This window comes from Mauremys mutica, chromosome 2 (assembly GCF_020497125.1).
Source record: "Mauremys mutica isolate MM-2020 ecotype Southern chromosome 2, ASM2049712v1, whole genome shotgun sequence".
Taxonomy (NCBI): domain Eukaryota; kingdom Metazoa; phylum Chordata; order Testudines; family Geoemydidae; genus Mauremys; species Mauremys mutica.
Window position 1 is genome coordinate 147513250 of NC_059073.1, and position 27746 is coordinate 147540995.

The window sequence follows — 27746 nt, forward strand, 5'->3', positions numbered from 1 at the left end:
CAGCTCTGGCCCAGTGGGGGCAGAGGGGGGTGAGGGGGGGGGGATTCCGTATCCATCCAGCACCCATCACCAGGGCGTTGCAGCAGTGGTAGGGCCCATCACCCATCAGTGCGACATCCTGCCCAGCCCCAGCTGCAGGATTGGGCCCGAGGTGATGGGGCAGCGCAGGGCTTTGCCAAGCCAGGCCCATGGGTTTGGCTGTCCCCTCTCTCCTCCTCTGCCCCGCTGCCCCCATGACAGCCCCATGTCCCCGCCCGTCCCCACGCAGCCTGGGCACGGTTCCACAGCTCACTCTGGTTTATTGCTCTGGCGGCTTCCAGTCTGTGAGAACAGGAATCAGGAGCCGGCATGGGGGGTGCGGCGCCCCGGGGGGCCCCCAGAGCCCAGCTCAGCCGGCAGGATGTACCGTCCTGTGTCAGGTGTCCCCCAGCCCAGCCCAGGTCCATCAAGGCAGCGCTGACTCCTGGGGGGGACACATGGGCAGGGCCCAGTGCTCCTCCCATTCCAAGGGCAGGGGGGGCTCAGAGTCCTGGGCTGGGACCCCCCGGGGGGCACCCACTCCTGGTGCCGCCATTGCCCCCCCCCCATTGCTGAGACGCTGGCGCCACCTGGGGGCTCCGTGCTGTCGGTGCCGTCGTGTATGAGCCTCAGGTTCCAGTCCGGGCGACGGCTCGTACCTTGTGCTGGGGCGAGTGCCTGGGGGGCGTCCCTGGGTGCCCCGCAGGAAGGGGGGGGGTCACAGCAGCTGCTTGTTGCGCTTGGGGATGATCTTGCGGACCGTCCTGCGCTCAGAGATGTTGCGTTTGACCTTCACACCAGCGGGCGGTGGGTCCAGGTTGAGCGAGGGGCTGGAGTGCGACTTGGTGAGGCCGAGCCCCTCGTCGGCCGAGTCGGGACCCCCGAGCCGTGCTTCCCACTGCTCCAGCGCCTCGGAGCCCCCGCACAGACGCGCCTCCAGCAGCTTCACGTAGGTCTCGTAGCGGCGCTTCTGCAAGGGTAAGCACAGCATGAGCCCTGGCCGCGGCCAGCTCTGTGGGGCAACGCGCCAGACAGGGGAACGGCCGCACCTGGGGTGCCCTGTGACCTTCCCTTTAGTGTTAGGTCCCCTCCCTTCTCCCTGCAGCCCAGCGCCCCCTGCTCAGGGGCGGCTCTAGGGATTTTGCCGCCCCAAGCACGGCAGGCAGGCTGCCTCACCGAAGCCGCGGGACCAGCGGACCCTCCGCAGGCAAACCGCCGGAGGGAGCCTGCCTGCCACCCTCGCAGTGCTGGCAGAGTGCCCCACGCAGCTTGCCGCCCCAAGCACGTGCTTGGCGTGCTGGGGCCTGGAGCCGCCCCTGCCCCTGCTGAGCCCCCACCCCCACCCATCCCCCGGCAGCCCAGCGCCCACTGCTGAGCTCCCACCCCTCTCCTGGCAGCACAGCTCCCCCTGCTGACCCCACTCCCCACGACAGCCCAGCTCCCCCTGCTGAGCCCCCGCCCCTCCCCCTGCAGCCCAGTGCCCCCTGCTGAGCTCCCGCCCCTCCCCGGGCAGCCCAGAGCCCCCTGCTGAGCTCCTGCCTCTCCCCCCCCGCAGCCCAGTGCCCCCTGCTGAGCCCCCGCCGCTCCCCCTGCAGCCCAGTGCCCCCTGCTGAGCTCCCGCCCCTCCCCCAGCAGCCCAGCGCCCCCTGCTGAGCCCCCTCCCCCGGCAGCATGGCACCCCCTGCTGAGCCCCCTGGCTCTGAGCCGTCCCTACTGAGGACATGGTGACCTCCCGGCCCGCCCCAGCCCTTGCCCGCCCCCAGGGTAGTAACTACCTCATAGAGCAGATACTCCTTCTTGAGCCGATACTCCTCCAGGTCGCGGCCCCGGCCCCGCTTGTCGGGCAGGTTCCGCTGGTGCTCGCCCAGCTCATCCGAGAACTTGTCCATGCACGCCTCATGGGCTTGGTGCTGCTCCTCCTGCCGGGACATGGGCTCAGTCCAGGAGCCCCCCCACACCCCAGGAGCCCACCCCTGGGAACCACAGCTACTGGGGACAGAGGGGATGGCCACGACAAGCAGCCAATCCATGGGGCACGGGGCCGCCATGGGTTAAGCCAGGAAGCTGATCCAGTCACCACCTACGGTGCTGACGGGCCCACAAATCCATGATGGGGCAGAGCCCATGGGAGGGCACTCAGGGGTGGCACCAGGGGGCAAAACTGAGCCAAGGAAGATGCCCCTGTCAGTGAGCCCCTCAGGCTGGGGAGAAAACCCCCAGGTGGTCTGGAGGTCCCGTTGCTGGGGAATCGCTGAGGGACCCTGGGGGTCCTGTGGCTGGGAGTCACTGAGGGCCCTGGGGGTCCCATCACTGGAGGATCCCATGGCTGGCAGTCGCTGGGGGCAGCCCTGCCCCATGCCTGAGGGTGGCAGCACTGGGGAACTCACCAGGGAGCTGCGGCACTGTGCTGTGGGCAGGATGGGCCGGATGAACTTGCGCTGGGAGCCCACAGCTGCCGGGAAGGGCGGGGATGAGAACATGGCGGCCACCAGGTTGATGCGGGAGATCCAGGAGCTCATCTCCTCGGCGCTTCTGGGGAGGAGAGAGGGAGAGACTGGGGGGTGGATTCTGGGAGGAGGCAGCGCCGCTGGGGCCTGCGCGGGAGCAGACACCCTCCGGGGTGAAGGCTCTGGCCGGCTGCCCCAGCTTGGTCCCAGTCTGTGTTCAGCTCCCAGGGTGGGTGTAGTGAGGGCTGCGGGTCGGGAGTGAGGGGCATGGGCAGAGCTCCAGCTATGAAGGCAGAGCCATGTAACATGCAGTGCCTCCGGGGTGGGATGGGCAGCAGGCCCCAGGACAGGGGGGACTGAGGTAAAGGAGTAGGGAGCGTGTGCCTTGGGGTGTGGGGGCGGGGGCAGAGTGCCCACGCAGGGCAGGGGAGGAGCATGCCCAGGGTGGGGTCAGCGTGTCCAGGACGGGTTGGGAGGCAATGTGCCCTGGCCAGGGGAGAAGGGCAGGGTGGGGGGCTTTGTGCCTGGAGTGGGGGAATGTGGCAGCATGCCCATGATGGGGGCCGTGTACCCAGGGCAGGAGGTACCATGCCTGGGGGGGGCCACTCACAGCGCCTGGAAGAGGAAGATGCGCCAGTCGGCCGTCTGGAGGCGGAAGACATGCGGGCGCTTGTTGTACTTGGAGGCTCTCTCGGCCAGCGCATGGTGCACCCCGATCGGCTCCTCCATGCCTGGAGCCTCCGCCCGGGTCTCGTCCTGCAGGGGAGGGGCACACGGCACATGAGCCAAGAGGCGGGAGCAGACAGCCCTGTCCGGAGCCCTAGCCCCCACCCGGCACAGCCCGTCTGCCCCCCACTGCCTGCCCCTTGTGCCCCCACACCAGGGACCCACTCCCAGGGCGGCTCCTGCTCCGTGGGCTGGGCCAGGGGTGTTGGGCCTGGCTGGTGTCTGCCGGGGGCTCTCGCTGGCCATCAGGGAGACATGGATCCAAGCCACAAACAGCCTGCAAAGCCACTTTAGATATGGTGCCCCCCAGCCATGAGGTAGGGGCTGGGGATTAGACCCTGAAGGGCTGCTCTCCCCGTGCCCTCAGCCCCACGGCGCTGCCCACCCCTCCCTGCACTCACCCCCAGCAGGACCCCAGCATTACCTTGAGGAAGTAGAGCACCATCCCCTTGAGCACTGTGTAGAAGGTTTTCCAGCCTCGCTTCCCCCAGGGTGCTGGAAGGGCAAAGGTCATGCAGGGTGAGATCCCAGCCCCTCCCGCCCCAGGGAGGATGAGGGCTCCACCTGCCCCAGCCCATGATGGGTGTCACCCCCCCAATGCTTGTTTCCCAGGGTGACACCTCTCTCTCTCTCTCTCTCTCTCTCTCTCTCACACACACACACACACACACACACAGGCTGGTTGCTAGGGCAACAGGCATCACACACCCTGCGCTGGTTGCCAGGTGACGGGTGTCACTCCCGCCCCCATACAGGTTGCCAAGTATCACTCCCCCCATGCCGACTGCCAGGCAACAGATGTCACTTCCCGCATGCTGGTTGCTGGGGAGACGGACAACACTCACTCTTCTTGCCGTCGGCTTCGGCGTGCACCTTGCGGGCGAGCTGCCCCTCCTTGTACGTGGTGGCCTTGGCGTCCTGGGTCAGCGTCAGGAAGGGGTTACTTTTCTTCCGGCTGGACGGGGTGCTGGGTGGCCGGGGCGTCAGGGCGCTGACCAGCTCCTCCTCGTCCCTGCAGGGGGAGCCACGGAGCCCAGCATCACAGGCTGGGCTGGCACAGTGCCCTCCCCCCGGTCAGAATGGAACAGGCCGGGGTTTGTCCCCACCCCTCATTCGCCTCCCCATGATCAGAAAGGAATGTACTATGGCTCCTGCAACACTCTCCCCCCCCCATGGTTAGAATGGAACAGACATGGCTCTCCCTTACTCCCCATCATAATGGAACTGGCCACAGCTCTCCCTTACTCCCCTGTCATCAGAATGGAACAGGCTGTAGCTCCTGCCCACCCTCCCTATGGTCAGAATGAAACAGACCATGGCTCCCCCTTATCCCCGTGTCATAATGGCGTGACTCCTAACCTTCCCCCTCATGGTCGGAATGGAACAGGCTGTGGCTCCCACTTGTTCCCCCCATGCTCAGAAAGGAAGAGGTTGTGGCTCCCCCCCGCCATCAGAATGGAACATGCCATTGATCCATGGGGTGGAATGTGGGTTGGACCAGACTATGTGGCTCCCGGGAAAGACCATTGCAGGCAGCGGGGGCAGTGGGAGGCTGGCAGGGCCCCGAGTACTCACATGGCCCACTCCAGCTTCTCGTTGCGAATGGAGTAGTACAGGGCCTGCCAGGAGAGCAACAGGGTGTCAAAGGGGCCACGCCCACCCGTGAGAGCCCCGCCCCCTGCCTGGGGCAGGCCCCACGCTGCCCCGTAGCAGCAAGACAGCTGCAAATGCCGCCCTCTGCAGAGACAGCCCTAGCTGGGATGGCTGGGCACCCCCATCTGGGGGGGCATCACCCTCGCTGCAATCACTGCAACCCCACAGCCGTTCCCTGGGCTGTCTCCCCAATGGCACTCTAGGAATGGGCCTGGGCTCCGGGATTAGCCACATTCCTCCCCCACACACAGGGCCATGCGGAGCCCTGTTACCCTCCCCACCCCATGCAGCACTGAGACACTGGGGGCAGGGTGCCAGGGATAGGTAGAGATAGCTGGAGGGAGTGTATGGGGATAGATAGATAGAGTGTGTGGGGGGGTAGATAGATACGGGGGTGGATGGATAGATCTGTACAGGATGGACAGACAGACAGGTGACTGCATGGACGGTGCAATGGCTGGACACACAGCTGGGTAGGTATCGGGTGTGCCAGGCCCTCAGCTGGCAAGCAGGCCGGAAGCTCTCGACGCCAGTGGCGCCAGCTTGCCTGGCCGATGGGCTCGGTACCTTGAGCTGATCTTTGGGGAAGTTTTGCCCGTCTCTCATGCCATCCAGGTTGGTTACAAACTCGTGGCAGGTCATGCTGCGGCCGATGTTCTGCAGCCACAAGGGTGCGATGGTGCCACATGCACACCAGGGTGGGAGAAACACGGATCACAGTGAGAACAGGGCTGGGTTTGTGCCCGCGGGGCACTCAATGCTGCCCAGTACACATGGCCCCCACACATGGCCCCACCCTAGGCCAGGGCTGGCCCTAGGGGCAGGGGCACTGACCTCCCGCAGCCTGAATAATGGAGCAAATAATCTTTCAAGCACTCAGAGCCTGCTGCTCCCAGAGCCCTGGAGAGAAACTGCTCCGGGGCTATGACACACTGTTGCATCCAGCCAGCAGAGGGCAGCAGTGCCATGTCTGGCCCCCTCTAGTGCTGGCCAAGACCACAGACACAGGCTCATGGAGGAGGGGCCCACGGTTCCATCCCTCAGGCTGACAACTCAGCTGGGGGTAGGCCCTGCACCCCTCGCTCCGCTAGCCTGCCCGTGACAACGTGGCTATCCCAGTGACAGGCAGAGTCGCTCCTTGCCCCTAAGAGCACAAAGCGAGAGGGGGGTGGCAGGCAGGAGCAGAACCCAGGAGTCCGGAGGCCAGGTCTGTGCTGGAGCCTGCTTGGGCACACCCCTCCACGCCCGTGTTTCTGCACACAGGCACTCCCCTGTTCACACACATGCCTGCTCTTGGGCAAACGGCCCGTGTGGCGTGCACACCCAGGGCCTTGTGCCCACACTCACACAGCATTTCACCCTGGAGCTGCAGCATGGAGCCATGACGCATCTGGGTGGGGGGCACTGTTCTCAGGGGTGACCTTCCCCCTGACCCAGGGTGTGACTCACGGGCACAGCTCCTCCCGGATACAAGGCCTGGGGTCCCATGGAGAACAGCTGCCAGGGGCCCAGCTGGGTGCCACCAGGCACCAGGGGTGGCTCCCAGAGCAGCAGGAGAAGGGGAGTTTGCAGGGCCAGTCACCGCACTGCCCAACTCCCCAGATCAGCCAAAGACTAATGGGCCCCTTGAGCAGTGCTGGAATTGTGTGTGACCAGGGACAGCTGGGTGAGGGCCAAGGAGACTCGCCCAGCAAAGCGAAACGCCAGCCAAAACCAGCGGGCAGCCCCAGCTCCACGGATCTCCCTCCCCCCTGACATGGGCATACGCTAGCACAAGCTCATGAGCACATGCCTGGGCAAGCACCCAGATGGCCATGCACACGCAAGTATGTGCGAGATCACGGAGCCTGTGTCCACGCACGTGTGCGCTAACTGGAGGCCTGTCCCCCCCCAGACTGAGCCTGCCGATTTGCTAACGAGCTTTTTAGCCTTGTTTTTTCATGTGATTGGTTCCCTTAGTGACTGCGGCGCTGGCGAAAAGGGCCAGATGGACGGACCATCCCTCCCCCCCGCTGCAACCCAGAACGTGCACAGCCACCTGCCCCCAGTCCTCACCCTGCCCCTCGTGAGCCCTCCCTGCTGGAGATGGGCTCAGCCCCCCTAACTCATTGCACACTGGCACCAAAGCACCAGCCAATGGGAACCACCAGGGGGAGGGCACGTCCCGCTACCAACCCCGTTCCCCCACGAAACACCCAGCTCTGGGCACTGTCCTGGCATGGCCAGTCGGGCCATGCTCTGGGCTTGGTTGGTGAGATCCCCATTGAACCCGCCCTCCCTGCTGGGAGGGGCGCCCAGATCGCCACAGGCCAGATGCTGCCCCCCGGAGTCTCCCCCCATGCCCGTGGGCTCACCTGCCCGTGCAGGTCCGTGTTGAGCAGCATGAGGGCGCAGGTCAGGGTGTGCACAGCATCTAGGGGGCAGAGAGGGAGTGTGTGTTCGGCACGGAGCCGGCCTGGGGTCCGTGGCAGGAGAGATCTGCAGAGCCCGCTGCATGTGCACAGCGGGGGGCCCACGGCCCTCCAGGGCACAGATCGCCCCGCCCGGCACCTCTCCCATGCAGGCACCGTGGCAGCCCCCTGGCAAGCAATCCCAGATCTCCATGGCACGGCTCCTCCCCCGGCATCTACTGAGTGCTGGGGTGGGGGCAGGGGCAATCGTGGGCTTTCGCATGGGGGCAGTGGGGATCCCAAAACACCTCCATCCCGGGGCTCCGAAGTAAAACCTGGGCATCCCAGCCAAACTCCAGCTCCATTCATCGCCTCTGCCCCTAACCCTCACCCCACCCTCGCAGCTTCCTGTGGCACAGCACTCTTCACTTCCTGTCTTAAACTGGCCCACAGCCTTGTGGAGACATTAAACAGCTCCCTGGTTCCAGCCCAGAGGTGGCTGCCTTTCAGTGGCAGGCGCCATGAGCACTCTGAATGGCCCGGGGGCTGGGAGGGGTGTATCGCCGCTCTTTAGAAGCATGATGGTCCTGCCTGTGCTAGTGTGGGTAGTGAAACTGAGGCACAGAGCAGCACCGATCCGGTGGGGAGTAAGTGGCAGCATCAGGCCCAGGGTGCATCAGACCCTAGGGTGTCTGTAAGCCGGGGCGGGGATGTGGGGGCCCCAGGGAGCTCACCTGCTGAGGGGAAGGCGTCGGGGTTGCTGAGGTGGTAGCGCTTAGAGAAGTGTCCAAGGATCCGCTCCCGCTCCTGCGTCTCCCCAGTCAGCACGAAGGCCTTGAGGAAGGACCTGCCCGGTGCAGAGGAGACACCGCGCTGGGAGACTTGCAGCTGCACCTGGACTGGCTGGATCCTCTCCTCTCCCCACCCTGCGCACGCCACTCATCTGCTGCAGCTGCAGCCCCAGATGTGTTTGTACAGTCCCTGGCACCTTGTGGCCCCAGGCCCGTGCAACAGGGACTCTGCCTTCCCGGACCCAGGGCTGTGTGGCCTGGGGGCTTTCTCTGCCTGGAGCTGATCAGCCGTTTGCTCCAATCCCCGTCCCCCTCCCCACGTCTGCCCTATTTAGCTTGTCAGCTCTTCGGGGTGCAGACTGTCCAGTATGCTGTGTGTCCAGCACCTGGCACCTCGGGGCCCTCTCTGGCTGGCCTTAGCTCCGGCGCGAGATGAGGAATTCATAGCGCTGCTCCGAGCGCCCCCTCCCTCTGCCCCCCTCCCCACAAGCTTTCGTCCTGCGCTGCTCCCCTGGGAAACGCTCTGGACGGATCTGTGGTGCCCTTACCTGAGCGCCCGGTCCAGAGTCTGCCCGCTGAACTGGAAGAAGGTGAGGTACTCCTCCGTCACCTGCCGGCTGAACTCGTTGCTGGGAACCAACACATGCAGATCAGAGCAGTGCAGAGCTGAGCTCCCAGCTACTCCAGGCCTGGCCTCTCCCAGCAGGGGGCGCTGTGGGGAGTGGGGCAGGGCACTGGCTGTGGGGGGAGCTCCCAGTGACTCCAGCCCTCCCAGTGGGAGGCACTGTGGGGAGTGGGGCAGGGCGTTGGCAGTGGGGGGAGCTCATGGCTACTCCAGCCCTCCCAGCGAGGGGCATTGTGGGGAGTGGGGCAGGGCGCTGGCTGTGGGGGGAACTCCTGACTACTCCAGCTCTCCCAGCGGGGGGCACTGTGGGGAGTGGGGCAGGGCGCTGGCAGTGGGGGGAGCTCCTGGCTACTCCAGCCCTCCCAGCGAGGGGCACTCCAGAACACCGTCCATCTTGCCCGAAACGTCACTTAAGTCCTACTTCTTCCTGAGGTAGGAGGCCACCTGCGACCTCTTGAAGCCGTCCAGGTGGTAGAGCCGCGCTGCCAGCCGCTGGGCGGCCCCCTGGTCCCCAGAGGCCCCGTTGGCAAGCAGGGGCCCGTCGGGCTGCGGCGCTTCCAGATCTCCTGGCTTCTCCCCTGCGTCCTCCTGCTTGGGACACCTGAGGGGGCGGATGGAGGTGTCAGAAGCAGGGGGGCCCCTCCCATTACTCCCCTCCCCATGGCTGAGTCCTGCCCTCTCCTGCACCAGCCTGCTGCCGGGGGCGGGGCGGGGGGGACTGGCTCCATGTGTCGGGCTGCAAGGCCCAGCTCTGCCCGCCACGCACCCGCAGAGCCTCAGGGGTCTAGCTCAGGCAGTGTAAGTGACGCATGGGGCCTTGTGATCTGCCCCTCTGTGCACAGCGCTCAGATACGAGTCTGTGGATAAGTAAGGATAAGAGTCCAACTGCTGCTGCTGCCTCTGAGTGCTCTTCGTTAGCTCATGGGGCAAAGGCCGCAGTTCGGAGAATGAACGAAGCTGGGTTCTCATTCTGCTTCCCCATTAGGAGTAAGCAAATCCTATATCAGCGCATGTGTGCGTCAAAGAGGGGGGTAAGGCTGGGGAGCAGCCCATGCCTGCAGTCATAGACTATCAGGGTTGGAAGGGAGCTCAGGAGGTATCTACTCCCACCCTCTGCTCAAAGCAGGACCAACCCCAACGAAATCATCCCAGCCAGGGTCTGGGGAGGGACGGATCGAGGGGGGCTTGGGACGGATCAAACGGGGGGGTCGGGTCAGGGATGGATTGAGGGGGGTCTGGGGAGGGACGGATCGAGGGTAGGTCGGGGGGGTTGGGTGAGGGATGGATCGAGGGGGAGTTTGGGGAGGGATGGATTGAGTGGGGTCTGGGGAGGGACGGATCGAGGGGAGGTCGGGGGGGTTGGGTGAGGGATGGATCGAGGGGGGTCTGGGGAGGATGGATTGAGTGGGGTCTGGGGAGGGACGGATCGAGGGGAGGTCGGGGGGGTCGGGTGAGGGATGGATCGAGGAGGGGTCTGGGGAGGGACAGATCGAGGGGGAGTCTGAGGAGGGATGGATAGATGGACGGACGGACGGGTAGCAGTTTCCATTAGCTCTCAGCTATCTCTACCCTCTTGGAGTGCTCACCAAATGGCTGCCAGCTTTCATCTCAGGTGCCCTCACAGTGCAAAGCTCAGCTCAGCCCCGGCGCCTAACCACAGCTGGAGGATGTCGTGGCTGCCTGAGCCCCGTGACCTCCCGTCTGGTTCCCCATGGCCCCACTCGCGAGCTGGCTTACCCCGGGGTGGGCTCCGGCCTGCCCTCCTCCCCCAGCACAGGCTCATCTCCAGGCGTGGGGGGTAGTTCCTCCATGTCCTGCCCCTGCGCTGCGCTGCCCGGCTTCCCCTCCACCGTGTCGAGCGACTCAGCCGGGGACTCGGCCGCAGTGACTTCCCCTCGCGGGCAGGAAGTGCTCTGGGACGCCTTTGCCACCAGACAGGGGGGCGCCAGGCTGTCATGGCCAGGAGCTGGCAGCTCCAAATCCGCCTCCTGGTGCTGAGCCGATTCCGTGGTGTGCTGCGGGGAGGCCTGGGGGCTCCAGCTGCCTCCACCCGGAGAGGGGCTTGGAGGCTGGAGCTCGCAGGGGCTGGGGTGGTCCCAGTCTTCGGCGTGCAGCAGGGTCGATACCATGGAGGTGCTGGAAGCCGAAAACAGCAAGCCGCCCTCCTCCGGGTCTAGTGCATCACTGAGAGCTGTGGGGACAGTCCAGTTACCAATGGCCCCAGCACAGCCCCCCTCCCCCGCTGCTGTGGCCCCAGCCAGCCTCCTGCCCGCGATATGGGGCCAGACCCCTGCTGGCGTGACAGGACAGATGGGGTGGGGGCAGGACAGAGTGGGAGTAGGCAGATGTGATGTCCCTTTCTTTTCCATAGAATATGACAGGCCCCCAGCTTTAAGCATGGCACACAGGCCTGGCCCGACTGGCTCAGACCCAGGGCCCACCCAGCGCAGTGTCATCCGGGACAGCGGCAGCACGAGCTGCTGCAGAGAGGCACAGGAACCAGCAGCAGCAGGTGGGGTACGGTCTGCCCCCCACATTTGGTCTCACAGCCAGCCCCCCGCCTCCTATAGGCCAGGGAGGAGCGATCGCAGAAGAGCCGGCTCGTCCCCGAATGGTCCCAGGACTCACCTGACTCCGTGCTGCACAGGACAACCGGGGGGCGGCAGACGGCTCCATCTGCCAGCTGGTCGGGGGGGCGGCCCGGGGCCTGGAGAACAAGCAAAGACACATTAGAAAATCCACGGGAGCCCAAGAACTGCCGGGAACAGGAACAGCGCGGAGGCCAGGGAGTCGGTTGGTAAGGCCAGGCGGGGCTGCTCTGATCCAGCTTGGCCTCCTGCTCAACGCAGGTGGACAATCCAGCCCAGGACACCCAGATTGTAGAAAGAGATGCCCAATCTCCATTGGAAAACACCGAGTGAGGGAAAAACCACCCCATCCCCTGGTCTGCTTAATCCTCCTCCCTGGAAACGACATGCACTGGCCCTTCCAGCTAGAGTGACCAGAGAGCAAATGTGAAAAATCAGGACGGGGGTGGGGGGTAATAGGAGCCTATATAAGAAAAAGACCCAAAAATCGGGACTGTCCCTATAAAATTGGGACATCTGGTCACCCTACTTCCAGCCCACGCTCCTGGCCCCGACCGTGGCTGGCACCAGCAACTGTCGCAGAAACAGCAAAACTTCCACAATAACCGACTCTGAAATTACCAACCCAGAAGGGAAGTTTCTGCTGGGCCCTGTTAATGAGAGGCTGGCTCACACCCTGATGCAGGAGGGTTTATAACACGACTGAAGGTAACCAAGCCTGATTTGCTGCTGAGCCTCTTTTGTTTCTGATCTCTTGTGGCAGGGAGTTCCACAGGTTAACTAGGCACTGTGTGTGTTTTTCATTCGCTGCCTTGAACATTCATCGATTGTCCCCTGGCAGGGGCATTACGCAATAGGGCAGGTCCTACTGTTCTCCCCATCTCTCTCTCACTCTATTTTACAGCTCTCTGCCATCTCCCTACTTCTTCTCCTCTCTAAACCAATGGCCCAGCCCTTGCCCGTCTCTGTTTCTGCTCTGGCCTTTTTGGTGACAGGCTGACCTGATCCCAGCTGACCCACAGGGCTGGATGGGAGCTGAGCAGAAATCACAGTATCCTGCTATTTCAACATCGGTTTTGCTCCTGAATCGGACGGAAGGCAAAAATACTGACTTTTTTTGCAGAATGAAAAGGGCAGAAAAAAAGTCAATTCAGAAGTGCAGAAACATTCAACCACATCTGTCTATGGAGCCATGGTGCCTCATGGGAATTATAGTTCTGGTACCTCTTATTCAATTGTGCTGGATGGGTGGGGCTCCCTGGTTGGACTACATTGCCCAGCATGCATCTGCACTCATATGATTCCTCTGCTACAGCATGTGATTCAGAGGTGAGACATGATGCGTCATGGGAGATGTAGTTCATCCAGGGAATCTGGCACCTAGGGAGAAATGGGACATACAGCGCCTGGCAAAACAGGGGGCCATGTCTGTGACTGGGGCACCTAAGCACTACCGTAATACCTCTAATAGCAATAGAAAAGTACAGAGCCTAGCACAATGGGGTCCTGGTACATGGTTGGGGTGCCTAGGTGCTACCGCAATACCTCTAATAGCAATATATAAGTACAGTGCCTAGCACAGAGGGGTACTAGTCTGTGAGTGGGGCCCTGAAGGGTTATGGTAACACAAACACGACCAGTCCAGGTGGGAGTGGTGAGAACCGGCTCTGAGGAATTCCTCCCTCCGCTAGCAATCCGGGGTCAGTAACAGCTCGGGGGATGTGTCTGGTTTTGACACCCGTGAGTTTAACCCAGCAGCATCCTGTAGGCTGACAAACTCTGGGCAGCGTCATCTCAGCCTCACACTGGAGTCTGACCTCCAGAGGCGCTCAGTGCCTACTGCTCCCCTTGGCTGAGAACCAGGCCCCTGAACCAAGTGACCCCAAAAGCAGTGCTGGCCCTCACCCAAGGTCCCCCCCTCCCCAGTCCCACCCCATCGCCCCAGCCTCAGCACCCCAACTGTGGTTGTCACCCTCTCAGTTTCCTGCAATGGCAGGAAAGCCAACACAGGAGCTACCACAAGCTTCTCCTGTCACCCCCGGCAGCCCCCGAAGCCGGGAGCTGCTCCTGGGAAATATTCCAGAAATGTGTGTCACCCCACCCCCCACGGACTCCCCCATGCCCTGGCAGGATGGCTGATACCCTCCCCCCAGCAAAGCCTGACGCACCAGCCCAGCTGCCTCATCCCCAGCCCAGCCCTACCCTGGAGACTGGCCAGGTGCCAAGCCACCGCTGCAAACAATCCACAGGAAGGCACATGCTGAGCAGTACCCTGTTGGAGCCAGGCTCCAGCCACGCCAGGCCAGTTTTAAAAATAGAGCCCTGGCCTGAGGGTTTAGGGCGGGGCAGGGCTCCCCGGCCCCTAGCATTTCCTGCCCTGCTCCTGGCCCGACGGGCCCAGCAATCAGGGCCCTCGATGGAGCTGAGGTCAGAATTGAGCCCAGGCAAGCAGCGTGTCAGGGGCTGCCCCACGGTGCCAGTGCTGAGGGGTTGGCCCAAACCCCATTCCTTGTCTCGGTTTCCCCTCGCACTGGTTTGACAAACTAAACAGGCCTTAGGGGAGGTGTGAATGGCCCCCTCGGGCTTCCGCCTCTGCAATGGCCTCCCCAGCTGGTGTGGAGCCCTGCCCCGAAGGCCGTAGGGGGCGGATTGGGGGCATGGCGGGGGCACCCTGCACTGTGGCTATTCCCTGCCCCCCAGGGCACATAGGGGGTAGATCGAAGGCATGGCAAGGGCACCCTGCACTGTGGCTATTCCCTGCCCCCCGGGGCATATAGGGGGCAGATCGGGAGCATGGCCAGGGCACCCTGCACTGTGGCTATTCCCTGCCCCCCGGGGCATATGGGGGCAAATCGGGAGCAAGGCCGGGGAGCCCTGCGCTGTGGCTGTTCCCTACCCCCAGGGCCATAGGGGGCAGATCAGGGGCGTGGCTGGGGCACCCTGCACTGTGTCCGTTCTCTGCCCTCTAGAGCCCATGAGGGGGGGAATGGGGGCGTGGCTGGGGCTTGCTGCACTGAGGCTGTTCTTTACCCCTAGGGCTCATTGGATGCTATGAAAAACAGATCATGAGTTGGAGCAGCCCGGAGGTAGCTCTAACTGACCCCAGGGGCTGGGCAAGTCCCTACATGGCCCCAGAACCTACCTGGGGATTACACTGGACAAGAAGCTGGATATGAGTCAACAGTGTGCCCTTGAGCACAGCATCTTGGGACATGTAGTTCCTACGGGCCATGCCTCCAAATTACTGAGGCTGTCTACACCCAAGACGCGCTGCCTACGCCAAGGGGAGGGTTTTTCCCGCCACTGGAGGTAATTCACCTCCCACCAGGCCCCTGGCAGCCTGGTTTGCTAGGCTTATGCAGAGCAGGGAAAATAATTCCCTCTGGTGCCGTTCCCTGGCCAGGGTTATGCAGCGGGTCGGATTGGATGGGCTGAGTGGGGTCAATACTGCAGATCAGTACGGACCCAGGAGGGCACAGCCCCTTCGTGCCCCCCCATCTCACAGCTCCACAGTGCCGGGAGTGGATCCCCAGCACACCCTGGGCAGGCCGAGGGGGGCTTTTTCCAAATGGAGATCACTCAGGTTGGCCTGAGCGGGTGGGGTAAGGGGCGGAGACATGTGCTGTCCCTCCACTAAGCCCCTCCCTACAGCCTGGTCGCCAGAGGAGGTTGACAAAGGGCGAATGGGCTGCTCGCGTCTTACCTCTGGCTCCTCGGCCATCGAGCAGGCCCCGTCGATGTCCCGTTCCGTGATCACCAAGGGGGCCCAGGTGCTGCAGTGCATTGTGTAGGCGGGGAAATCGCACGGTGTCTCATCCTCGGCTCCCGGTTCGGTTGCCTCGGCGAAGGGGCACCACTCTTCCTCCTGCTGACTGCCTGACTCCGGCTCGCCCTGGGGAGCCCCATCAGCCTCATCGCTGGAACCAGCGCGGTCCCCCTCGGCAGCACTCCAAAAGGCAGGGCCGTCAGAGGGACTGGGCCCCGCGGGACCCGGGCTCTCCTGGAAGAGCGGGTTGTTGTAGAAGAGGCACTGCTCTTCCTCGCCCTCGGACGACCAGCTCTCCTCCTCCTGCCTCCCCGTGCCAGCCTCTTGCCCGTCATCACTGTCGCTGGCCGCGGTGGCTCTTTCATCCAGCGGCTCCTCGGAGATGGGCAAGTCCTGTGCAGCCGGGACGCGGCTCAGTGCATCCTCGGGGCCCTGGGACCAGCTGCTTAGTTCAGCGACAGGCTCTTCTTGCTTCTCCAGCTCCCCTTGCAGGTCCAGCATGCACAGCTGAGCTTGGAGGATCCCGGACCAGAACAGTGCTTGGGCAGCGTCATCCTTCCCCTCGTCCTGAGCATTCAGGTTCTCCGCTGGAGGGGGTGGAAATTCCACTGCAGGGATTTCCGAACCAAGTGATGTGATCTCCGCACAAGCTGAGTTCCCAGGGATTTCCGAATCAAGTGCATTCCCCACGGTGCACAGCATCTCTCCACCCCGCAGGCCAGCAAATTCTTCCAGAGATGTCTCGCAGTCCCCGGCAGCGACTTCTAAGGAGCAGCTGCCAACACCGTGGCCCTCCAGGCCCGAGGGGGACTGGGCGTACAAGGCACTGCCCGGGTCTGTGTAATTATCGGAGAACACAATCGCATCTTGAATCCTAAAGAGGCTTTCTCCAGGCCTACATCCTGGAGCTTCTGCGGCATAAGGAGCCAGGAGGTCCATGGGCTCCGTGTGGCTGGAAGGGCCGGCTGGATCCATGTCACCCTCCACCAGGAACCACGCCCCGGGGTTGCCGATGCACCTGACTTTGCTTTGAAAGGTACAGTTAAGCCAAGGTGGGCTCTTCTCCCAGCTTGTTTGCTAAGCAGTGAGCAGCCGGCTCTCTAGAGAGGCTCCCCATGGCACTCGGGTCTACCCTGGAGCAAAGGAGGGCAAACAAACAAAGCCACAAGTTAACGTTCAACGAAATGGGCTGGAAATGGGCACGTTAGACAACCCCGGAAAAGGCCAATGCGAGCCGCTGGGGGCGAGAGACGCTGCAACCCGGCCCAGCAGTGACGAGCGATACTGAAAGCAGGGAAATCCACCGGGAGGTCACAGGGTTTGTACAGTACACGGGGGTGACAATTTATTTATCACACCAGGCACCCAGACACATGGGGGGTGCAGCAGACAAACGCGAGCAGCACAGGGAGGGTTTTTTTCTGTTTGGTCAGCAGCGTCTGCCGATGTCAAGATCTGCATGAGAAATTCATTTTTAAAGGAAGTGGTTCAATTCCTAGCTGTGCCACTGGCCTGGGTGACCTTGGATAGGTCACGGCCCCGCCTCACGCCTCAGTTTCCCCATCTGGACATTGATACTGAGCTCCTTTGGAAAAGAGGAAAAGAGCTAGGAATTGGCGGCACTCAGAGTGTAGGCTAGTGACTAGGGCACACACTTGGGAGACTTGCGTTCTAATCCCAGCTCTGCAACTAACTCTCTGGGTGACCATGGCCCTGCTCCATGCCTCAGTTTTCCCATCTGTAAAATGGGGATAATGACACCAGACTGCATTGAAGTGCTCAGACGAGGAGTGTTATCTGTCACGCTTCCGGCCCCCACAGTGCGCTCAACACTGTACCACACAGGGAGAAAGGACAGCCCCCCAGAGCGTAGAAGCTACACAGAAATGTGCAGTACACTTGGAGGGGGAATGTCTGGCGTCTGGGCTAGGGATGGAGATCACACTTGTGCAGGACCGCACAAAGCCTAGATGCTACTTTGCAGGACTTCAGTCCCGCCAATCCTGGTTTAAAAATTGTCCATGATGGAGAATCCACCGTGACCCTGGGTAAATCGTTCCCACGGTTAATTACTCTCACCATTAAAAATTTACACCTGATTTCCAATCTGTATTTGTCTAGCTTCAACTTCTAGCCCTTGCATGATGTGAGACCTTCCTCTGCTAGACTGAAGAGCCCAGTATTAAATATTTGATCCCTGATAGACAGTGATCAAGTCCCCTTAACTTTCTGTTTGTTAAGCTAAATAGATGAAGCTCCGTGAGTCTCTCACTCTCAGGCACGTTTTCTAATCCTTTAATCATTCTCGTGGCTCTTCTCTGACCCCTCTCCAGTTTATCAACATCCTTCCTGAATCGGGGACACCAGAACTGAGCACATGATCCCAGCAGTGGTCAGTCGCACCAGGGCCGAATACAGAGGGAAAATAAGCGCTCTGCTCCTACCCGAGATTCCTGACACACCTGGGATCACATTTGCCCTTTTGGCCCCTGCGTCACACCTGCACGCCTGAGTCCCTGAAGTCCGCAGAGTTCTCCCATCTCTGAAGCTGGCCCTATGTGCCAGCCCGCAGACACACAGATACCTCCGACCTAGCGTCCGTGGGCTCCATTTCTGCTCGCCCCATATCACTGAGAGCTAGCTAGAGAGCAGCCCACAGAGGGGCCCGAGCTGCAGGGCTGCACACATGGGCCTGCACGCGCACACTCAGATGCCGGGAGAGCGACCACAATTGCAGAGCCCAAGCCGGAAGAGTGTTACACTCAGCCACAGCATTTCCGGTGCCTGCTTGATGCATGTGAAGTCCCAGCTTACGCGGCTAAGCAGAGACATATGGGACTGACACAGTCACGTAGAAAAGATCCCCATAACTGAATGCTCCAGCTTGCTAATCTATAGCATTAAAAACCACTACCCCAGAGGAATTCTGCTATTAGCACTTGTGTCCTGGTCATCTGTATTAGGGCAGCGTCCGGAGCCCCCTCGTGGAACATGGTCCCGGTGTGCTGGGTGCTGTACAAACACAGCGCGCTTGGAGCCCCCAGCCGAGAGTGCAGCGCTGCCAATGCTTAAGCCAGGCTTGTGATTTTCAGAGTGTCTCTAACCTGCCTGGTGAGTGCCACAAGCACTGGGCTACTGGCTCTTCTGGGGTTTCACTCTGCTGTGACCTGACCAGAAATTCCATCCTGGGTCTGAGAAGCTGCATGGCCAAAGTTTAATCAAACCCGTTACGTTCCTGCGAAAAGGCTGGGTGCTGGCAAAGAGCCCGTTCTCCCGCAGGCTCGCTGCTCTGTAAAGCTCCAGCTCCTGGAGTCACGGGAGCACATCAGAATTGCAGCGTTTGTGAAACTAACACAGGTTGGGCAGGCCTAGCTGTGCAGCCAATGAGACAGAGCAGCACAGGGAGAGAGTCGCCTCTGGATGTCGGCACCTCACTTGGGGCCACTGCCCCCTACCCTGGCTCTGGAAGAGGAACAATGCCGTGGATTCAGCAAGGCTGAGGGTGGATGGGGATAGATAGATAGATTAGATAGATGGAGTGGATGGGGATAGATAGATAGATTAGATAGATGGGGTGGATGGGGATAGATAGATAGATTAGATAGATGGGGTGGATGGGGATGGATAGATGATCAATCTCCCAGAAGTGGTAAGTATGGGCTGTGGGGGCTGGATGATTAGATAAGAGGCAGTGTGGTCCAATAACTAGAGCACTGATTGGGGAGTCAGGACTCCTGGGATCCTTTCCTGGCTTTGTCACTGACTCCCTTTGTCACTTCGGTGCAGTCCTTGCCCCTCTCTTTGCCTCAGTTTCCCCATCAGCACAATGAGGGCACTGAGCATGAAGAGGTGTGAGGCTGAGTGGAAATCCAGAGTTCATGGTCACTGGAGGGAGCGAACCAACCCCCCCATGCAGCCAGACCAAAAATGTGTCTGGCTTCCCTTCTCTGTGTCTGTCTGTCTGCTTCTGGGGGCTGCCTGTCCAGGTGCCCCTGGGTCCAATTTACAAGGTGCTGGCTCCTGCTAATGTACATGGGCGTCATGAGTGCCCAGCCTTGCTTGTGCATCCATGTCTGTCTGTGTGTCTGTCTGCGGAGGGTGTGTGTGTGTGTGTGTGTGTAAGTGTCTGTGTGTCTGGGTCTCTGTTTGCATGGCTGTGTCTGTGTGTCTGCACAGGTGCTGGGAGCAGCTAGCTCGGGCAGCATGGCCATGGCGGCAGGGGCGACAGCAGGGGCTAGCCACCTGAGCCCAGACCCGGGGGCAGGCGGCCTGGACCTTGAGTGGCTAACCCGAGCCTCCCCCTGCTATTGTTAGCTGGGCTAGCGTGTGGCTGGTTCCCCAGGCTGGGCAGCTCACTGCCAGCTGGACTGTGACAGCCCCGGCCAGCTGTGGGTCTGGGTATGTCTGGTGTGTGTGTGTGTGGGGTGTCTGTCTGTGTGTGCGTCTGTCTGTCCCTCTCTCTGCCCCTGTGTGAGTCTTGTCCTGCCCCACACCCGGCTGGGCAGGACCAGCGAAGGAACAGATGCCCCATTCATAGGCAGGGACACGGCTCCACCAGCCTCCTCCCATCCTTCCTGAGTCGTGTCACAGCCATAAGCGCCGGGGAGGGGGGGCAAGCAGTGCTGGGGGGGAGCAGCCCCCTGGATCCCCTTCCCCCCCACACACACACTCCCTGCTGGGGTCCCCACAACTCGCTCCGAGCTCCCCCCATGCTCCTGCCAGGACTTTCCCCTCCAAGCCAAGCGGCCCTGGCGCCTTCCCCAGCCAACTCCCACTGGCTCCCGGCCCAGCAGCCCCCACCAGAGGCACCTACCAGGGGCTTCTCTCTGCGCTGGGGAGCGGGCCAGCCCCTGCCCGGGGGCGGGGAGCCTGGGGAGACCTGCCCATCCTTGCTGGCTCCCGGCGGCTGGGGGAAGCGCCGGCTCTCTCCTCCCCCCCCCCGCATTCGCTCTGCTGCTGTCACTTGCCTGCACACTTCCTGCCCACAGGGTTTAGAAATGGGGCGGGGAGGGGGGAGAGCTCCCCCCCCCCGCAGCCAGGCCCAGGCCCTCCTGGCCTCCCACGGCTGGCTAAGCTAAGGGCATGCAAACAGCTGCACAGATGGGGGGGCATGACTCCCTCCCTGCCCCACCTCCCACAGCCAAGCCCGCAGCCCTGGGGCAGGCCATGGGGCTGGTTGGGGGGGAGTTCTGTGTTACCTCCCCCACGCTGCTGACACACTCTTCTTGGCAGCTTCCGGCACGTTTGGTTGCAACCCTGGAGCAGCAGGGCGCTGAGAGGTGCAGATGCGGTAGGGGGGCGTCCCTCTCCCAGCGCTGGCACTGGCCCCCACCTCCCCAGGGAGGCATCCCAAGGTGGGAGTGGGGCCTGCTGCTGAGTGGGGCCAGCCCTGGAAGTTCCAGCTGGGGCTCAGACCCCACCCCGGCAATCAGAAGATTCTACCCCCCCCCCCCCGCCTCCAAAAGATTGCAACATTAAAAAAAAAATCAAGTCATGGTTTGCGGCTGGGCTAAATCCCCCTCGCTCTGCGCATTGGCGTCACTTCTCACAGGTACCCAGCGGGCGAGGGGATTTCGGGTCCCACTGGGGCAGAATGGGGCAGAGCTGGGGGACCCATGGTGGCCAGGCGCTGTACAAACACCTAGTGAGTGCAGTCCCTGCCCAGAGAGTGCCCAGCCGAGCGCCATGCCAGGGGGTGAGTTTGGCACCTGGGCAGCTCATCTAGGGGCCATGGGGAGGGGGAATCATTAACCCCTGCTAAGCCCGGCTGCATTCAGCCAGTGACCTGCGGGTGAACGGCTCCAGCCCCCAGAACTGCTAATGCACCTTGGCTGCTCACTGAGGCGAGGCTGGTTAATGCCCCCAGGCAGGGTCTGCCCCCAGCTCTGGCTCCAACACGTCCTGCTATCCTGCGCCCCACCTGGCTCTGAAAGGGACAACTCCTGGCAATCAAATAGCAACAGCCAAACTGCAGCAGCCAAGCAAGCACTGAGCCGGGAGCCAAATTCTCCTCAAGCTGGTGCTGCGCAGCACAAAATCAGCCTTGCGATGGCGCTGTTTTTCCCGCGACCCTCCGACAGCCCGGACTTACTCCCTGTTTGAACTCGAGCAGATCTACTAGGAAAACATCCCAGCCTGGTTTGAAATGGTCAGTGATGGAGACTCTACTCTGATCCTTGAGTAGGTGCTCCCATGGTTAATTCCCCTCCCTGTTAAACATTTACACCTTACTCCCAGTTGGAATGTGTCTAGCTTTGACTTCCGGCCATTGGATCGTGTGAGACCTTTGCCTGCTAGACTGAACAGCCCTTTATTATCAACTTTCTGTTCCCCACACGTAGACACCGCGTCACCGTCTCTGTGCTAAGCTAAAGAGACTGAGCTCCTTGGGGCTGTCCACACAGCACCTAGACACCCATGGCTGGCCTGTGCCAGTCGACTCGGGCTATGGGGCTGGTTCACTGCTGTGTAGACCTGCTCTAGGACCTGCGAGGTGAGAGGGTCCCAGAGCTTGGGCGCAAGCCCGACCCTGAAGTGAACACAGCGATGAACCAGCCCGAGCCGGCTGGTTTCCCTTTGCTGTGCAGACACCCTCAGAGCCTAGCACCACAAGGCAGGTTTTCCAGCCTTTTAATCCTTCTCGTGGCACCGGAACGGGACGCAGGACTGCAGCCGTGCCGAAATCACCTCTCTGCTCCTACTCGAGACACCCCTTTCCTTTCCCCTCCATTAGCCCTTTGGCCACAGCATCGCACTGGGATCCCGTGGTACATTTGTGACTGATACCAACCCGGGGGTCTGTCGGTGCCCATCCACAAGGGCGCTGCCCAGCCACCTGCCACACGGGCTCAAACCCTTCTTCCCCCAGATCCCCCCCGGCTATAGTAAAAGGGAAAAACCTCCCATGGAGGGGAGGGGGCAGCATGAGCAGCCACCACCTGCCCCCCTCCCCAGGCAGGAGAGGAACAGCGGCACTGTGCCACCCTGCTGGGCACCCAGCGGCACCTCCAGAGGAATGAGTGTGGGGGTGGGGGTCTCCACTGTGGACATGCCAATTTCTAGGCTGAAATCTGCTGGAGGGCTGATCCCTGGCAGAGCTGGCAGCTCCCGCAGGCAGAGCCCCCCACGGGAGGGATGAGGGTACGGGGTCTCCCGGCAGAGGGACTGATGACAGTTCCCTGCCGCCATTCCGTGCCCTGGGGATGCAGCCAGGTCTCACCACACAAGCACTCGTGCTTTGCCCCCCTCCCTCCTGCTTGGCTCCTTTGCCCCCCCTCCCACGTGCTGTGACACCCCCCTCGCACTCTTGCTGGGGTTCGGGCCTGCATCCATTGGGGTTCCCAGGCACTGCCCTGCCCGACGCAGTCACAAGCAGAGCTCAAACTGCTCCCTCCCCCAGGCCTCCCCAGGGATGACGATGGAGATGCCGCTGGGGCCCCTGAGGGAAACTCAGAGGGAAGCCAGAGGCAGCCTCAGGGCAGCCTGGGCCACGCTAGCCCCCAACATTTTCCCTCCAGGACCAGCAGCTCGGTTGTGTGTCCACAGCTCGGTGCTAATAGGCTGCCCTGCCCAGGGCGTCCACTCCCATCCCTGGCACCGTTCGGTGATGTGGAGGGAGCGGGGTGGCTGTGATCCCCTGGCCTGTGGCCAGGACCCTGCTTGGGGTCACCAGCCTGAGGCCGAGAGGCCAGGTTCTAGGCCATAGCCCGCCTGGGCTGCTTTACAGAGCGAGCGCCATTTTCAGCCCCCCCGGCTCGCTTCCCTCCATCGGTACCAGGCGGTCACCGCCTCTCCCTGCCACGGAGCGGGCCAGGCTGGCCCACTTGCCCTTCCACAGCCAGCCAGCCTGGGCCACCAGCCCATTGGCAGCACATGGCGCTGGGCCCCTGGAGGCTGCGTGACCAACCCCACCTGGGCCAAAAGCGGGGGGGACGAACCTGGGACCACCTGCACCAAAAGCCTGAGCCTCTCCCACTGGAGCCAAAGGACTGGCTCCACTAGCTAGCGCTTATAGTAGACCCTTATCCTAGCCACTAGAGGGAGACAAAGCGCCCCGGCATAGGGGCGGTACGAAGAGCTGCCCGGAGAGCAGACACAGAACAATGCACACGCCTTGGGGGTCTAGAATCCCAGCCTGGGAGCGCTACAGAGAGGTGCTCCCCTGCCTGTAGCTAGCAGCAGGCCAGGCCACGAGCAGGCACCACCCTGCTTGGCTCACACCTGCTGAGCCAGCCCCTGGCCCGCAGCCCCGTGGCTGGGGTGGAGAGATCCCCGCAGCGGCTGGGCCGCTCACACCAGCCCTCCCTAGCCGGCAGCGTTCAGGGCGTGCAGACGCGGCCTACCCCCCAGAAGGCCTCCGCACCAGAGCTCAGCCACGGGTCCCGTCCAGCCCCAGCCCGCTGCCAGCGGCGGGCACAGGGGAGAGGAAGCGAACGTGCTGGTGGAATCCCATCTGTGCCCCCGAGAGAACAGCTTGGGAAGTGTCACAACAACTCACCCAGTGCAGCCCTGCAGCCGCCCGGCCTTCACCTGCTTCCGGTGCCATGGGGCCAGCCAGTGGCTTCCTGTTTGCTGCACAGCACTAGCCGGCTCCTCCTGCGGTGGCAGGAAACGCTCAGGCAGGTGCAGCGGTTCCCCGGGGGCTGCAATCTCGGGGCACACAGCAAGGCCCCAGAGAACGGCCCTGACTGCTCCCAATGCTGGTGCGCTGCCACGGCTACCGCCATGCGCCAGTGGGGACAGGAATCTGGTTGAGCTGCTGGGAGTGCAGCCGCAGGGCGGAGAAGAGGGGGAATTGCCTACAGGGGCAGGTCTCTGGCTTGCTGCCCCCTGCACACGTACAGACATGGATGCACACATGCTGGGCCGGGCACACACGGACGCACACACACAGACATGGATGCGCACACGCTGAGCCGGGTACACACGGACACACAAGCACAGACATGGACACGCACATGCTGAGCCGGGCACACATGGACAGACAAGTACAGACATGGACACGCACATGCTGAGCTGGGCACATGTGGACACACACGCATAGACATGGACACGCACATGCCGGGCCGTACACACACGGACACACACGCACAGACATGGACACACACACGCTGAGCCGGGCACACACGGACACACATGCACAGACATGGATGCGCACACGCTGAGCTGGGCACATACGGACACACACACAGACATGGACACGCACACACTGGGCTGGACACACACGGACACACACACAGAGACATGGACATGCACACGCCAAGCCGTGCCTGGAACCCACCCACCTGCGTTATTGCCCTGCTCCGACACATCCGTGCCGTCGTCCTGACACAGACAGGAACTGCCCTGACCGCTCTTCCCCGGCCCCAGAGCAGTTCTCCAGGGTCCCCTCCAGCCGCACACCCACCTCTCCGCCCTGCCCCACCCTACGAGAGCCGGACCCCTGTTCCTGCACTAGGCTGGTCCTGGACTAGGGGTTCAGCCCCTGGCTCTGCCACTGAGCTTCTGTGTGACCTTGGGCAACTCCCTTGGTTGCTACTCCATGGGGCGGGGGATGAGGAGAGAGCTGTTCTTCACGGGGGAGCTGTGAGAACGAGTGATCCTGGAGAGGCAGAGGAAGCTCACAGCAACACTTCCCCCAGATGCCCCTGGTCACAGCCACCCCAATTTTCCCTCCAGCCCCACCCTGCCCCCGAGGTCCTGCCAGCTGAAGCTACAGCAGAGCGAGGCCAATCCCGCCTCCAGGTAGGGCAAGCACCCGCCCCACCAGCCTCCCAGCGTGAGCGCTAACCACTGGGCCACACAGCCTGGCTCACGAGGTGGGCCTGTGCCCAAGGGCTGCTGGCCCTGCTAACACCCTCCCTCTGCATTGGTTTATTCTGGTGCCATTTGCAGTTTGAAGGGTTCTGGGATCTCTCCCCGCCCTCCTGGGTTATCAACCTCTCCCCGCCCAGCATGCCTGGTTCCTCGGCGTCTCCGGCTGCGGCCCCCTGCAAACACCACCAGGAACCTATGGCCCCCCAGCAATGCCGAGGCTGCGTGCAGGGAGAGGTCTGGGGACCACCCGCATCACATGCTGCATCACCGACTTCTGGAGAGCAACCCTGCCGGCTGCTCTGGCCCTGAGCTGGCACGAGGCTACTGCTGCCCCCCCGCCACACACACACAAATGTGCCTAGATCCTGACTGTGAGCAGGGCCAGGGGGCACCTGGCTGGCTGCAGCCAGCCGGCCTTTGCCTCCCCAGCCAGCTGCTGGGCTGGTGTGGGTGGCAGCAAGGATCCGTGCCAACACTAACACACCCAGGGACGCCGTGTGGCCAGGCTGGGCGGCCGCAGTCATTAGCAAGTCCAAGCACAAATAAAGAGACCCACAGAACCACCCTCGCCCAGCCCTCTGTGCCGCAAGCCAGCCGCCTGCCCGGCCTGCTGTGCCAACACCGTGGGCAGGGACCAGGGCTCCAGGCCAGGTCCCCCAGCCCCTCACTCCGCCATGACCCCAACTGCCATCTGTGGGAGTTTTTCATTGGTCCAGGCTCCGGCCCATGGATGGTGAACGCCCCAGCTGGGGCTGCGGCTGCCTGGGCCAGTCTAGTGCCAGGCACGGTGCCAGTGCTCAACACGGGCACTTGTCCCTAGCTCACCCCAGCCCCTCCTGAGACAGACTCTGTGTGTCTCCAGCCCAGGATTTCACTCCCTGCTCTGAGGCGGGCTGGATCCTGCAGCCCCAGGCCAACAGGGCCCCACGCTGCGACAGGAAGAGCCCAGCCTAATGACTGGGGCCAGCTTAGTGCTTGGAACATCAGGGTTCCTGGCTCTGCTACAGACCCTGTGTGAGCACAGGCTGGTCCCATCCGCCCTCTGTGCCCGTCTGTAACAATCCTTCATCTGTACAGACTGGGAGATCCTTGGGCAGGGGCTGTCACGCAGTATGTCTGGGCAGCGACCGGCACGACGGGCCCTGATCTCAGGTGGGGTCTGGGCAGTGCCCGGCACGACGGGCCCTGATCTCAGTCAGGTCTGGACAGCGCCCGGCACAACAGGGCTCTGATCTCAGGCAGGGTCTGGGCAGCGCCCGGCTTGACGGGGCCCTGATCTCGGTTGGAGTCTGGGCAGTGCCTGGCACGACAAAGCTTGACCTTGGTCAGGGCTTCCCCAAGCCTTCCACCAAGAGCAGTTTCCCTCTGGTGCCTGTGAGCGTCTGGTCCCCTGTGGTCTGTGCACGGCCAAACACAAGGGGAAGTGATTCCTGGCTCTGCCAGCTCCTCACTGCTTGCTGCAGGACACTCCCCTCCAGGTGTGGGCGGCGCATCTTAGCCCCGGGGCCAGTGAGCAGAGGTGTCGCCCTGTTGTTCTGATCACAAACCTAATGTGCTATTAACACTCTTGCCCCATGGATGCCAGGGGCACGGGCTGCAGTCGGAACAGGCCTGGGCCAGCCTTGCCCCATGGGCACGGGGCTGGTATGGGCATGACAGAGCCAGGGCAGCCCCAACCACGCTCATCTAGGGACCCCGTCGCACTGATCCGTACGGGCATCACACACACACACACACACACACACACACACACCCCCAGACACGTCCTGCACCCACCCACCACGCAGCCCCCTGCAGGAGGAGAGGGGGCAGGGATTTCATGCTATTTCTAGATTTAAATTCTCAGCCGTTGCCAGATACCCCGGTGATGGGCGCTGGGCAAGCCCCTCACGCCCTCTAGCCTGGCCAGGACATCGGCTGGGGGCCTCATGTGCCGGCTGGGCTCGAGAGGGAGGATGTGTTGAGTGGGTCTTTCCCAGCTCTGAGCCCCGGGGTCCCCTAGGTCTGCAGAGTGGGGGGCCAACCAGGACCTCCCTCTCCACCCCCCCAATCCCTCCCACCACCTCCAGGATGGCTCCTCCCAGTGCACAGGGGACCCGGCTGCCTTCCCCCACCCCCATGCCAGGGCATGAGAGGCAGCAGGGGCTGGTGCTGTGGAAAGCCCCCTAAACCCTCCCTCCAAGGACCTAGGTGGGGGCGGGGGAGGGGGGCCTAGGCTGGAGTTGGGGACCACAGTGCATGCTGGGAGGTTGTCCCACAATCCCTTTCACCCCTGCCAACCAGCCTCGTCCCCTCCGTGCCACGGGCAAGGCAGCTGTCTCCTTACCCATCTCGTGGGGGGGCTCGGTGCAGGGGCACAGGCCCAGGGCCACTCGGTTCTGCCTTCCCCGGCCCAGCAGGCTCATGGCTCCGTCTCCAAGGGCAGGGGGCCTCGGGGCTGCTCTCCCCCAGGCCCAGGGGCGCAGGGATGTGGGGGGCACGCCGGGACTCTGGAAACGTGGCTCGGCGGAGCGGAAGAGCCCGAGCCCGGCGCTGGGGCGAGGAGGAGCCGGCACGGGGCTGCCAGACAGGTTTGACAGCAGCAAGCCCGGACGGCCGCTGCCGGCACGGTGCCCACTCCGGAGCCCCGGCCGGGGCGTCCTGACTGTGTGCGGAGCCACTGACCTTTGGCCCTTGGGGCCTGAGAGCTGCGCTCCAGCCTGGGGAGGAGCGGGGGCAGGAGGGGCGCTAGAGACTGGGAGATTCGCGTCCCAGTCCCGGCCCCTGCCCCTCCCCGCACCACCGGGGAAGGAGCTGCTGGGGTGGGCCCACAACTCGGCTCTCCCTGACCCCCCGGAACGGGGCTGGCGGCCCAGCTCAGCCAGCGGCTGCCGGGAGCTGAGCCCAGCTGGGGATGGGCGTGTCTGGGCCTGGGAACGCGCTGGGC

The 27746-nt window shown here is 62.7% G+C and overlaps 1 protein-coding gene across 3 annotated transcripts; it reads right to left on the minus strand.

Annotated features, from left to right (window-relative positions):
* Positions 1–282: 282 nt before the first annotated feature.
* On the minus strand, positions 283–27691 carry LOC123365092 (PH and SEC7 domain-containing protein 4-like). 3 transcript variants are annotated; one of them, XM_045007718.1, is made up of 16 exons: positions 27147–27691; positions 14942–16137; positions 11279–11357; positions 10388–10841; positions 9072–9251; positions 8574–8654; positions 7969–8081; positions 7199–7257; positions 5412–5501; positions 4767–4810; positions 4037–4203; positions 3616–3686; positions 3076–3221; positions 2406–2550; positions 1794–1937; positions 283–988 (listed from the first exon to the last, which is right to left on the minus strand). In XM_045007718.1, the coding sequence occupies exons 2-16, from the start codon at positions 15977–15979 to the stop codon at positions 737–739; spliced, it is 3063 nt and encodes a 1020-aa protein (XP_044863653.1). In that variant the 5' UTR covers positions 15980–16137; positions 27147–27691; the 3' UTR covers positions 283–736. The 3 variants fall into 3 exon arrangements, with proteins under 3 accessions (XP_044863653.1, XP_044863656.1, XP_044863654.1); XM_045007721.1 differs by lacking the exon at positions 27147–27691 and adding an exon at positions 23502–23573; XM_045007719.1 differs by lacking the exon at positions 27147–27691 and adding an exon at positions 19818–19927.
* Positions 27692–27746: the final 55 nt, after the last annotated feature.